This window comes from Bombus terrestris, chromosome 10 (assembly GCF_910591885.1).
Source record: "Bombus terrestris chromosome 10, iyBomTerr1.2, whole genome shotgun sequence".
Taxonomy (NCBI): domain Eukaryota; kingdom Metazoa; phylum Arthropoda; class Insecta; order Hymenoptera; family Apidae; genus Bombus; species Bombus terrestris.
The window spans coordinates 2,403,442-2,416,978 of NC_063278.1; the positions used below are offsets into that span (position 1 = coordinate 2,403,442).

Consider the following 13,537-nt stretch of genomic DNA (forward strand, 5'->3'; position numbering starts at 1 on the left):
CTCGGCAATACTAAACTCCTTTCTCAACACTTGTCCCTATCAAAGAACATACCTTGAGGGATAAATGTTCGAAACGAGTAAATTGTTGGTGTTCAGAGTAACGCTTGTGCATATTTTTTTAACGAATTCTCCCCATTTGATCATATTACTGGTCGACATATCGTTTGTTTCATTTTTTGGTTTCTTTTAATTTCCTTTATCACCTTTTCCCGCCTAGTAAGTAACGATGAGACTTTATGCGCGGTAAGTGGGATATCGTTCTTTGTACGATAAATTGTAGTCAATGTATACGATGGTTTTAGTTTAATGTATAGAAAAAAAGAGTGGCAGGGATCGGTATAGCTGAATGCACAATCAGAAGCAATTATTATCGAACAAGTTTGCATGAAAAATTTTTATTTACGACGTATAATGGATGTATTATGTACAACGATTGGAATTATAAAATTCGTCCCATCGTCATTTTTCTGCCATAACGTTCAAGTTTTACATTTCTTGTTACGAAACATACTTCTAAATACAAACGATCATTTGAACAGATACGATGGATGGCTTTGCTTTCGCTGCAAATAACTTTTTCAAACTATTAACGATTATACGCGTTACGATGAATTACAATTAAGATGATTCCATCATCGACGTAATGACGGCAAATAAATAAGTGCGAATTAAGTAGAAATAGGAAATAATCGAAATTTCGTTTCTTCGGATTATCGCCTAATTGCTTCGATGACGTCAGTGTAGTCGTCGTTATTGATGTTGATGGTGCTGTTGCTGATGTTGCGTTGTCTTGGCAAGAGCTTCCATCTTGGACTGATTCTCCGGGGGAGGCGGTGATTGCTTCGTCCTCTTCTTTTCTTCCTCCTTCTCTTTTACCGACGGAGGTGGTAGTGCATTCAATAAACCTTGTCGAAAAAACTATTTGTTATATATTTGTTTTGTGTACATAAGGAAGATGGTATATATACCTTCGTTTTAAGAGATATATACCTTAGGTTTGTACCTTAAGAGTTTATACTTCTGAGTAAATTGAACGATAAAGAAGGTGAAAATGAATGGTATAAATGGCTTACCAACTGTTTCTCCTTTAAGGGAGGCGCCTGCAACGATACAAAAGAATAGAAACGATATTTTCACGCTTTAAATGGCAAACGTTTAAGATTCTGTTAAAGAGCGAGTCGAGAACACACCGTTTCCACGATATTTGTTTAATTGCTGATAGACTTGCTTCATTCTCTCGATGTTGATCCTGGAGCTCTTGCTGTGATTCACCATCGGTAACGAATAGTCTTTGCCAATAATACATTTGGCTGCACGTTGCACGCTAAGTGGTGCGTTCCACGGTTCATGGATATATCTCGTAGGAAAATTTTTCAAAATCGGCAAGTATCGCCTGTATCAAAATAGAATACGAAAGAAAACAAATCATAGATTACGAGATGTCAAAAGTCAAAATCATACTTGAAACTCTAATGCCGAAGAAACCTCGTTCAGAAGCGAATTAAAGTTACCTAATGTAATCGCCATTCGGATCAGCTTTTCTGCCGAATCTCACTGGGCAATAGCAGTGGAAGAATTGTTGGAAGAAGGAACTGCACGACAACCACATCCACATTCCCGCGTTCACCGACCAATCAGCATCTAGCAGCAACTCGTCGAACACCTTTGACAAAAATTTCGATTAACTTTGTATCTCGTTAAACGAATTGGCAACCAATATGGCAAGAAAGATGATCGACAGAGATGAAACTAATGGGTTTTGTGACAGCAAAGTATGTTATAGTCAGTCCTCTCGAATGCTAGTGGAAATGTCAATGTATAACGAGTGGCATTTTACCTTCATTCCTTCTTCCCAGGAGATCCAAAGGTCGCCTCTGGTTAAGAAACAGGCGACCGCGTGTCTAGCCAAGTGATGTATCCAACCTTCTTCTCTTAGTTGTGTCATGATCGCGTCGATCCAGGGAAATCCCGTTTGGCCCTGTCCGACAAACGTCTTTTACTATTTTTTATGAAAACTCAACAAATAACGGACGATTTGTCTATAAACGAATTCACTCACGTTTGCCCACTTGGCAAGTGCTTCGACATTCTTGTCCCAAGGGATTTGCACGCAAATCGGATTACCCTGCATCCGATCGAAATTTGGGTTCTTGGTAGCAGCGCAGTAAAAAAATTCGCGCCATAAAAGTTGCCCGTGCAACGAAAGCGGTGGTACGGCCTTCTTTATCTATAAAACATTAATACGAATCGAACTCGTATAATCTTTCAATCGAATGCCGATAATTCGCGACTAATTAAAATGTATAGTCGCAGCAGTTGCGATCCACGTCGATTAAATATATAATAATAATGTTACCTTACCTTCTTATAAAGATCAGTGAGCTGATAATAAAATAGCCGGGTACTCAAGCATCCGAATCGTAAATAAGGTGAAAGACCGGTTTGACTGGGCAACAATGATTGCGGAGTCATTTTCGGTCTGCCGAAACTAGCCACCCAGGCCTTCCTTTCTAGATGTCGCTCCAATCGTGCCAGAGCCTCGCTTTCGCCTCCAACCCATACAGGCGGAAGAAGACCCTCCGTGTCGAAGCCTGTTAATCATTAGGATAACTAACTCCTTACAACGAAACTCGTTGATCCAGTTCCCTCTACATAGCCGATTTACGAGAACGACGTCGCCGTCGAATCACTCGAAATAAATACGCGATAAACAAACACGTAAATTTACCAAGTTCTTCGAGCGTTGGAACACCGTAATGATCATCGTGATCCTCTTTCAGAGGGGTGTAGGCCGAACCTATGCATGCAGAAGTGACAGTCGACACCGATGGTTCCGGAGGATCCATACTGGCAACCACATTTTGAAATTGATGATAAGTCAACGGTGGCTTGCCTCCGTTCCTCTCGATGATCCTGAAACGCGAAATTCACGATCGTCGATGCTCGCTGATATCGTGACATACACGGGGAAAGAATATTACCACGAAATTTATAAATATTATTGAAACAGAAAAACCATTATACCACTGGAAGGACCAGAGGATAGCTCGTGACGTCTATCAACGACCGATAACCGGCTAGGGAAGAGAAGCGAATTTAAGAATGGAGGGTTGATCGAACGAAAGTATTTCGACTCACTCGTCCAACTTGTAAAGAGTATGCGAGACCTTTTGGACCACCGAGATACCAAGCTCCTTACAAAGTGCCGAGATGTTGTGGTCTCGGACGCGTCCGAATGGCTCTGGATCTTCCTCGAAGGTCAAATTCGTGGTACCCCATTCCTTGAACAATTTCGGTAGAGCGTCGGCCGGCTGACCTCTTATCACGAATAGTCTGGAGTTCAATTTTCTCAAGGAGCAGTCCAGATCTTCCAAACACTGTAGCAAAAACCTGTGGCAAAACCGAATCGTAAAGCAAATTGTATTTGTCGAACGTTAACTCGCGTACTCACCTCCACTTATTGATGCCAACGTTGGTACTTCCGGCGAACCATGGATCCAAAACGAATACGCAACGAAACGTAGTGGCACCGGTAAGACCTTCCCTCAGCGAAGGATTATCGTGAAGTCTGAGACCTTTGCGAAACCAATGAACCGTATGCTTTCCACCCTCACCACGCACCGTCACATCCGGATTTATTTCGCTACTACGACTACCCGTCATTTTCCCTCCTCCTGCTAGGTCGATTTTCTTCAAATTCGTCTTTTCTCCTGTCGATTTTTTCAAATTTTCGGTAATAACAGCGGTGTTCTATTAAACAAGCAGCACATTTTTAAACAACTAAACAGCTCTCCCTCTGCTCTTCGTATCTGCCCCTGTGTGTTCTTCTCGCTGTTTCACAGGCACAGAGTGCACACACACTCGCGCGTACATACAGATGCGGGCGCGCGCACACGCACATACATATACGCATACGAACACAGACGCGACATTCTTTAACTTTGTTTTTTATTTTCTTGCCCTCCCTTCATTCCTTTTCCCTCTCTATATTTCCCTTTTTTCGTCGTTCCTCTCCTACGAGAGAGATAATCCGAAGGATCCGCGCTTCTTTGTAAATTTTTAAGTTAACCACCTCGATGGAGCAGTATCTTCAGTCTTCGAGTATCATCATCCTGACAAATCGATTCCGCCTCGTTTTTACGTCATCAAGGTCGAGAGCAAGATCGATCGATTTACTATTCTCTCGATCGAGATTTTCTACTGTCTATAGAAAGGAAGAATTCCTGCCGCTCAAACGTGATCGATTTATATCGCGTGCCACTATCTATTCTCTTCGTGGTTTCTATAGGTTTGACTTTTCCTTATCTTCTCCAATTGGTTCTTTCTTTCGCTTTTTGCTACGTCTCTAACGTCGTTTAATCTTATTTGTCTTTCGGCATCGTTCGATCATTTAGTAGTAGCTAGAAGTAGCTATTATGTAGAAGTTCTTTAAACAGAGCGATCCCAGGAGAGAAGGTAGAGGAAGAAAGCACGGTAGGCGATATTCGGGGTATACTGTCTGGAAATTTTTTTTACTTTGCATTATAATCTTATAAAACACTCTTGCAGCAGTAGGTCTCGATCGTTCCGATTTAGTCCGATACGAGCTTCGCATACACCCGCAAAGAACAATGAAAAAGAAAGAGAGAGCAGGGAATCAAGGAACCCGTGCATCGCCTAATTTCTACGTCTGACACATTTCCGACATTTCTACTGTGATGCGCGTTACGCGCTAACTGACGTATGACGTATCACGGTCGACTCTACTGTAGTATCCAGGGAGGGGAATCGATAGTAACAGGCGTTCGGTTTATCGTTGCCGTGTTATTATGTCACACTCGTAACATTTAGAAATGTCTGCGCGAACGTAAATACCCTCTGTTAAGTTCCATTCACCCGTATCAATCGTCTTCTTAAACATTCGTACCAGAAAAGAAGAGTGACGATTAACGCGTACGCAAACACTAACGAGTTACGTGTTATTTTGATGAATGGCGACAGGTATCAAGATACAAATTGAAAATTTATCGCACTGTGGCTAGCTACTGCACCTTTCGTCGATTACGATTGGAACGATCAACCAGAACCCGAACAGTCAAAATCACAGAAGCATTATATCCCTCTATTAGTTATTCCTATCTATAAACAAATCCGTAAGAACATTAGAACTAAATATGAATAAAAATTGTGAAATAAAATCTATCAACGATACAACGTATGACAGATAATATATGTATCGTAGTACTAGGTTTTTCTTTCTATGAATTAATTCCAGATCGATTCACGTAACTATCACTCCCCGTCATGCCCGAATATAGACGAGTATTATATAATTATATGACTGTAATACCTGTTTCTCGGAACGTAAAGTTTCGTGGACGGAGCTTAGCCTCTTTCGCAGCCACTGTCTATTCTCCTCGAAATTGATTTCGGTGATCGATTGATTACCGGCATCCTTCGTTTAACGTGCAAATTGTCACAGCACACATCTTCAACGATAGGTCTTCAACTTGATCTACTACGATAAGAACCAACAGCATCAGCAATATCGAATGGCATATCTACGAGGCGATCGAGCTTTCTGACTTCAAAATTACTCTCTTAAATTCAAAGTTATAACTCTTCTAAGAATAATGTTTAATTTTCTAAAGTCTTTTCGTAAGATCCCTTTATAAAATCCTTATACAATTAAAATCGTTTAAATTTAATTAATTAAGTAAAATTCATTTAGACGCTAAATAATTTCGATAATATTTTGCAATTTATATTTTTCCCTATATGCTATTGCTATAATCACTCTCTTTCAATGGCTTGTGAAATGTAACGCAAATATTATAAATCTCTGCACATAGTCGTGAAGTCGAAGTTCTGTCGATAAAAAAGGACGCGGCATAACAATACTTGCTTCTCAATATGTACTGTTTCATTTAATGTTAAGCGATTCGATCGAAGAGAAAATTTTGCATTCGATACTGGCTATATGTGTTACGTATATCTATAAAACAAAAGTGAAACACGTGCAAATAAACAAGTACAACAATTTGATAAATCGTTGCAGCAAAGATTAATTGGATAACACAAAAGCTGCATGTGCTTATCTGCGATTAATGTTTACTTGTAAATATCGATCATCCAATTATAGAATGAATATTGTATCAATTGGCAAGAAATCGTTAGATGATCGATGAAAAACAGAAAAGACACGCTTTAAAACTTTAAGATGATACAAGATAAAGATGGTTGGTTAAGAATATCACTACTAGCAACAGAAGATTGCGTTGCGATAACCGGAATTAGCAAGGGAGCGAAGGTGAAATACATTGGGAAACAAAACGTCTAACGTGCATTTACGAAGGAACACTTACGATCGTGTGGATGCGCGGACATTTTAATGTATCCGAATTCGCGATATTGCTGAACGTTAGTTAAACGACGCACTGGACAAACTTATCAGAACTAGAAAAAACAGCATACACATTCGGTTTAATATTCCACGCGTTTAGATGATTGAATGATCATGCAAAGATAATAGTAACTCATTGGCAAGATCGGCGGCGATCGTTGCGACCGGTGAAATTCGATACTTGTTTCGGATAATGGAATTTTTCCAGCTTTCCGGGAGAACGGACGTAAAAGTAATTTGCAACGAACGAACGAACGAACATGGATGCGAAACGCGCACAAGAAACAGTTGCTCGCATATGCCAACGTACAACGTACAACTTGTCCAGTAGACATAGAGAAGGAGAGATATGCTGTAAGAGCAAGGGGACGCGGAGCCACGCCGAATGCAACGTGACAGCGTCCCCGCGTACCTTGCAATTGGCCAACTCGATCACGTGGTCCATCGGTCACGTTGCACTCGCCGTGGTTCTATACGCCTCTTCTATGTATGTATATACCGCTTATCATTTCCTTTTTCCTTTCCTCTTACTGTTTCTTTTCTTCTTTTATTTTAGCATTCGTACATTCTGCTCATCATTCGTTCTGTCATGCTCTGAATAGGTAGATACCGCTTTTTTTTCCCATGTAATCAGTCGATATTGTTGCACTTAATTAACACTTTTCGCGGAGAAAGTGCATCGTCTTATTGTTTTGTTATTTCATACAACCGATGCAAGGATTACTGAAAGATGCTGCGATTGTTTTTTTTACTGCTCTCTGTATTGACTATTATCGACTGATTTCATGCGAAAATTTCATAGACTTTAATATCAAACCCAATCAAAAATTCTTACTCTGATCTGTAAACGCATTTACGAAATGATCTCTATTTTACAAAAACTATTGTAAAAGAATTTATCAATTTTTCTTGCTAACCCATAGTAATCTCATGAAAGCTCATTATATAAATCTCGTACGTTAGGATATTTACCTCTAAGATACCCTTGACCGAATTGTCACGCGCATACGCATTACCATTTTTTTCAGTACATATTACACTATAGATATACACCAGTGATGTAACGCGATGCAGCTGACTCGGCGTTGATACATCGATCACACACTGGATTCCATAAACAAATATACTCTTTAATTCGTTTAACTGTAAATGTCAATATCGACCGGCGCGTTTAACTTAATTGTGATTTTACAGTATTGATAATTTTATTGGTTGATACAAATCTATTCAAGAAACTTAACTATTCAGACAAGTACAATAGTTTCGTAGAATAATTACATCTGTTTATTTGTATTGATACATAAAAGGTATCAGGAAGAACAATAGTACAACAAGGTACTCGATGATTGATTCCTTCCCATTACTTTCGATACATTATTTCTATCTGCAAGTCGTGCAATGTATATAAAAATGACTTTTCAAAAATCCATGTTATTCACCGTTATTACATTATTCTTGTATTCGTTTTTCTGTTTTCAAATCTGGATTATACATATCTCGCCATTCCTTATTTACTGATACATATTGTTCGACGATATCATGTAATTAATCTATATGTAAATATTTTCTTTATACATTCGTAAATCTTATAGTTTAGTTAGTTTATTCCCTTTGAATCTTCATCAATACGCACTTTTAGTACATTTGCGCGATAAGTTGTATTCGAAGCTATAATGTAGTAATCTTGATTAATTTACTTCCTTCGAAATCGTACACTAGTGTATACGATATTTAGTTATATCTACTAATCATATATATACATATATGATTTATGTATTGTATGAATGCATGTATGTATCTACGTGAATTGAAAGACTATCACTATTGACGGAGTAAGAAATAAATCTAACGAGATGTCTGACGCATATTACTCTATTATTGTGTAACAACATGTTACAACGCTGCTATGCAACTAGCGTTGAAGCACCTCGATATCATACTTATGCGTTCGCAAAAATTCTTTCCACTTTCTCCCTATTTTACTTCTTCCACTGCCGCCCCCACTCCATTCACATTCCCTCAAATCCCCGTCGTTCATCGTTCATCAGAAATAACTTGTACTCTGTCGATGCTATTAATTCGTGTACAACTATAAACGCATGACGTAAATAACAATTAGTAAATCATATGTTCGAATTCTTCTGGTCGAAACATAGTTTATGTTTGTAATATTTTGTTCTGTGTACCGCATATGAAGTTAAAAAGATACACATTTCGATCGAATTAGTCATTACTTCGTCGAAGATTTAATACTTTAGAGTGCGGTAAAGATAAGAAAGAAAGAAAAAAAAACGAAGAAGGAAGAACTGTGTGGAAATGAAAAGAAAAAGATCGGAAGAGGGATAGAAAACTGTTGATACGCGCAACAATTACAAATATTCCAAAATATGATTACGAAGCGTACGAAATCAAATTTCTTTCCACTGAAAGATTTCCCGGTCAAATCACTGTGTGAAAAAACAATTTGTCTAACTTACGAATTTCGGTTAGAATTCGAAAATGCTACAAATTTCTATAAAATTAATAATAATAAGTTTACGCTTATATAATTTGCTACCAATCATTAAGTGCGACGTTTTACCATTGTTAATTCAGTGAAATTCGTTAGATTAAAGGACATTAATCAACGTCGCTATGGTAAATGATAAGACACAAAAAAAATTCTCTATAAAACAGGATAGAAACAAGATCTTAATTTTGCTTGGCCTACAATTGCATTTAACAGAAAACTAGAGCTCTATATTCTCTTGTTTTTATATAAAAGAAGATAATACTATTTCAGATATAAATGTGATACTAACTTTTAATGATTACCTTCATTTTTATAAAATGAATACTTAACTGTATAATAGTACCACTACATATTCTGTGTGTATTGTTTTTAAACGTAGTAACTCTTTTTAAAGCTATAATTTTAATCTCAAGAATCCCATTTTTTATGCGTCAGTCGAATTGTGTCTCCTATTAATTATTATATAATTTGAAGACAACAAAGAATAAAAATGCTTGAGAAAAAGCTTTGCTTTTGTTTCTTTAGGATTAGTTGTTTTTCAAAATAAATTATCGTCTTGCGATTTAATACAGTACTTTTCCATTTTTAACATCAAATGTAAATAAAATATGTTACAAAACACGATTATATGCGTTCATTAAACATTTTCCTGAACGCATTGTGACTTTTTGTCTCTTTTTACGGTCATAATAATATATCCAGGTACGCACATCAAGCCACGCAAATAATTCGATTAAGATAGATAAATTATTGTACAATGTGTCATTCAAACCCTTCTTTTATACTTTATAGGAACATCCATGTGGAAGGTTCGCAATTTGCCGACATAATGATCAATGTTGATAGATTATTTTATACGCTTCGGAGGTCTACCACGTTTCTTAGCCTCAGTGTTTACAGTGTGGTTGATAATCGATGATTTGGCAGTATGCGAATTCATTGCTTTTTGTACATTTCTCCCGGCATCGATTTTATACAAGTCTAACTCAATCGTTTCACTCTCAATCGCCCTCCTAGATCTTCTGGTTCGACCAGCTATTCCTTCCATCTCGTCGAACTTTGCCTGCAATCTCTGGGCCAATTCAAAGTCTTCCTTTTCTTGAATAACTAATCTTTCCATTCGTTCCTGCTCTTTGATAATTTCTTCATCCGAAAGAACATTTTTCTCTACAATTATACTTGTTTCAGTAGTATTATTATTCTCTGATATACATGTTTGCATCTCGACATAAGATTCAGACAAATTACCATTGTCCATATCCTCATATGTTATATTTGTGCCACTATTTATGGAACTGTTCGTGTGTCGTATCTTTCGAGTTGTTCTTTTTAAGCCGGAATTGCTATTCTGGCAATTTAATCTTATAGAAGGATCTCCTTTTTCAGAATTTTCTGTACTAGACTGTTTTTCTGGGCATACCCTTCGCTGTTTCGATTTCGATAAAGTAGCTCTAGTAAACTTAGTTCTACTTCTGTTCTGTACTGTAACAGGAACATCGTCTGTCATCTTAAATTCAATCTCCTCTTTCCTACATAGTCTCTTTCTTGTGTCTCTTTTCATAATTGTTTCTAAACCTGAAGAGGATACTCTATTAGAATTCTTTTTATCCGTGTTTATTTTTCTTTTCTTTATTCTTTCCGCAATATTTTCAATAGTTATTTCATTCTCGCCTCGTATTTCGGACTTCTCATTGTAAAGTGAATTTAGCTTTATAGATTCAGATGGAGAACTCAAATTTCTCATTTCGATATCACTCATATATTTCATATTTGTTGCAGCCTTAATATCTTGTTTAATCCATAAAGATTTTTGTCGTTTAGATTTACATACCATGCCGTTTCTGATATGAGATTTCCATGATTTTTGTACTTTTCTAATATCTCTATGCTCTTCTAATATTAAGTTTTTACTGATTTTAGTGCCATTAATTATGTTATTCGCGTTCTTAGTATAATTCTTATTAGAATCAAATGATGCCTCTGAAATATATTCAAGTTTATGGATACTATTGTCTGTCTGAAATTTTGTTTGTGATTGATTACAAGATGTTGATGGTTTCTGTTCAATCTCTTCTTTACACACATCTTTCTCCTTAGAGCTCTGTTTAGTTTTCCCTACGATATTTAAAAGTATGATTATCTCTACTCGTGTGGCATTATATCCTGTAAAAACTGCATTGCATTGTAAAATTAACCTACCTCGAAATGCACTCCAGGAACATCCAATGATTCGTTTCAAATGTGCCTGAGATGGTGGTTTAGGTACAACGTTAGATATTCTTTTAAGTATAGGAACAACTCTAATTAATTTTGGATCTATTTGTCTTCCATCTGTAATGCAATATTATACAAATTATTTAAAAAAGAGTTGAAATTTGGACGTAAGTGTATACAATAAAAATAAAATTCAACCTGTAGACATTTTTAATGGCGTTCTTGGCATGGCCTTGATAGGTTTAAAATGATGAATTTCTTGGTTAATGCTATCATGACTACCAGCACTTTCAGCACTTCCCGTTCTTTCATCGTCGTCTCCTGAAGACACACACACTTCCACACTTAAACTTTTCTTTTTACTGTTTACAATATCATTTGGTACATGCAACTCTTCTTTGCTCTGAGTACCATATATTTTCGAAGTAGATGTTCTAGGTTCCAAGGAACATTTTGAGATACAAGGTTCAATTATCTTAGACACTGTTTGATGCTTTAAAGTTCTTGAAATAGCATTATGTACAGTTGGTTTCTGACAACAAAATTTACTTGTGGGATCATTACATGTTCTAGGCAAGTTTGCATTGTTTTTTATACTGGACGCATATCTTTCCGCACGGATTTTAGATATTAATGCAATATTTGACCTTCTTAATCCAGGATTATCTTGAGAATCTAAAAGAGGCGGTTTTTCATACTTTGAACTTTGCGCTTCTACTTTATATGAATTTACTTCAGTCATAGTGGCAACATTCAATCTTGAAGCATGAAAACAACTATTAGATACATTAAGAGAGTCCTTATATTTAGATACTTCTTTGTGTTTGCCCACAAGCTGTTTCTTTACTAAAGATTTAGCAAGTAACTGATCTTGAGTTAATTGAGCTAGTTGTTGTTGCTGTTCTTCTTCCTGAATTTTGCGAATTAAAGCCTCACTGGCTATCTGCTCAGCTTTCCTTTGACATCGTATTTCTTCCTCTGCCATTTGAAGTTGCACTTCATATTCCTGCCGAATTTCTCCAGCTGCACTAAGTATTTTTTTAGCACCAGTATAGTCTGTAAGAGAAAAATACTTTATTACACACCTATTACATATCACGATCACATAATTTCAAATAACATTTAAATCGTACTTTGTCTTCAATAACAACAAATAGGAATGATAAGTAGCACAAAATAATTCCTACTATTACGAAATTGTATTTTTTTATTTTTGAGAAGACTCATTTTATACTTTCAATCATACATACGTATTTATACATGCGTATATTTCCATACATATTAATGTTATGATTATATATAACTAAAGAGGTTATGTTACATTTGTTTATCTTGTCTTATAGGAAACTTACCAGCATCCAAATCGATACTTCTGTCGTCACCGCTATATTTGCTTTCAACTTCTTTGGAAAATTTAGTTCGAATTAATTCCCAAAGGCCGTTATTAACTAGTGTTTCGGTCTTCGTTGCTGTACGTAGCCAAGAACCGACTCGTATTCTACAGAGAGGACAACTCAAACTATTGTGTTCGAAAGTACCTTTCAAACATTTTAAGCAAAGATTGTGTGTGCACGGCAATGTTACTGGTTCAATCAGGATGCTGCGGCATACTGGGCATATTAAATCTCGTAGACTAATATCCACCGATGGTCGTGTCAAAGAAATATCAAATAATTTTGACGTTCGCTTCAAATATGTCGCCATCTTGCCATATTCTTTCAAGAAACATAACAACCACTACGATCATTTCGAGAACCGTGGTTCTCTTACTAAATGGAACAATCTCAAACAACCTAATCGAAATTACAGATTTTTTATAATTAATTGCCAGTTTAGTATCCAAAATATAAATTCTTTAAATTAGAACCTATTTTGATTTTCGTGGAAATTTACTTGTCTTTAATATCTTTTTCTAACAAGTTTTCTACTATATACTTTTGTCAGTATTCTAATTATTTTTGTAATTTTACAATACATATTTTCTAAACATGCACGACAATAATAATATTTATAATTCTGTTATTTAACAGTTAAACAATGATTAATATAATATACCATTTCAATAATGAAAAATTAAATACTAACTAAGAAAATAAAAAAGTTGTATTCTGATTCTTTAAACTGATCTACTTTAAAATATCATATAGGTGAAAGAAGATATCAATGTATAGATTTTGAACGATATTTATATTGTTTCACGATTTATAAATCAGATTTCCTAGGGAATTTTACCATTTTATGCCGATAGATACAACAATTAATGAAAATCTCTAACATTTAACGTATTGTACATTCTCACTAATACATTACATGCATTAACATAGAAAATTGTTAAACAATTTTAAACAATTTTTTGAGGTCCTCTGTTTAACGTAAATTATATACCATTGAAAAGATCTTTTTTTGTACTTTATTCCTTTTGCCTGTTT

General features: G+C 36.1%; 1 protein-coding gene across 4 annotated transcripts; it reads right to left on the reverse strand.

The window, feature by feature from the left end:
• Positions 1-379: 379 nt before the first annotated feature.
• LOC100647270 (cryptochrome-1) lies at positions 380-13,005 on the reverse strand. 4 transcript variants are annotated; one of them, XM_012312882.3, is made up of 12 exons: positions 6,345-9,744; positions 5,330-5,497; positions 3,452-3,710; positions 3,139-3,390; positions 2,729-2,913; positions 2,362-2,591; positions 2,060-2,227; positions 1,838-1,978; positions 1,512-1,663; positions 1,191-1,393; positions 1,074-1,100; positions 380-905 (listed from the first exon to the last, which is right to left on the reverse strand). In XM_012312882.3, the coding sequence occupies exons 3-12, from the start codon at positions 3,661-3,663 to the stop codon at positions 751-753; spliced, it is 1,725 nt and encodes a 574-aa protein (XP_012168272.1). In that variant the 5' UTR covers positions 3,664-3,710; positions 5,330-5,497; positions 6,345-9,744; the 3' UTR covers positions 380-750. The 4 variants fall into 4 exon arrangements, 3 of the variants coding, with proteins under 3 accessions (XP_012168272.1, XP_048265003.1, XP_003398531.1); XM_048409046.1 differs by having other exon boundaries at positions 3,452-3,750; XM_003398483.4 differs by having other exon boundaries at positions 3,452-4,498.
• Positions 13,006-13,537: the final 532 nt, after the last annotated feature.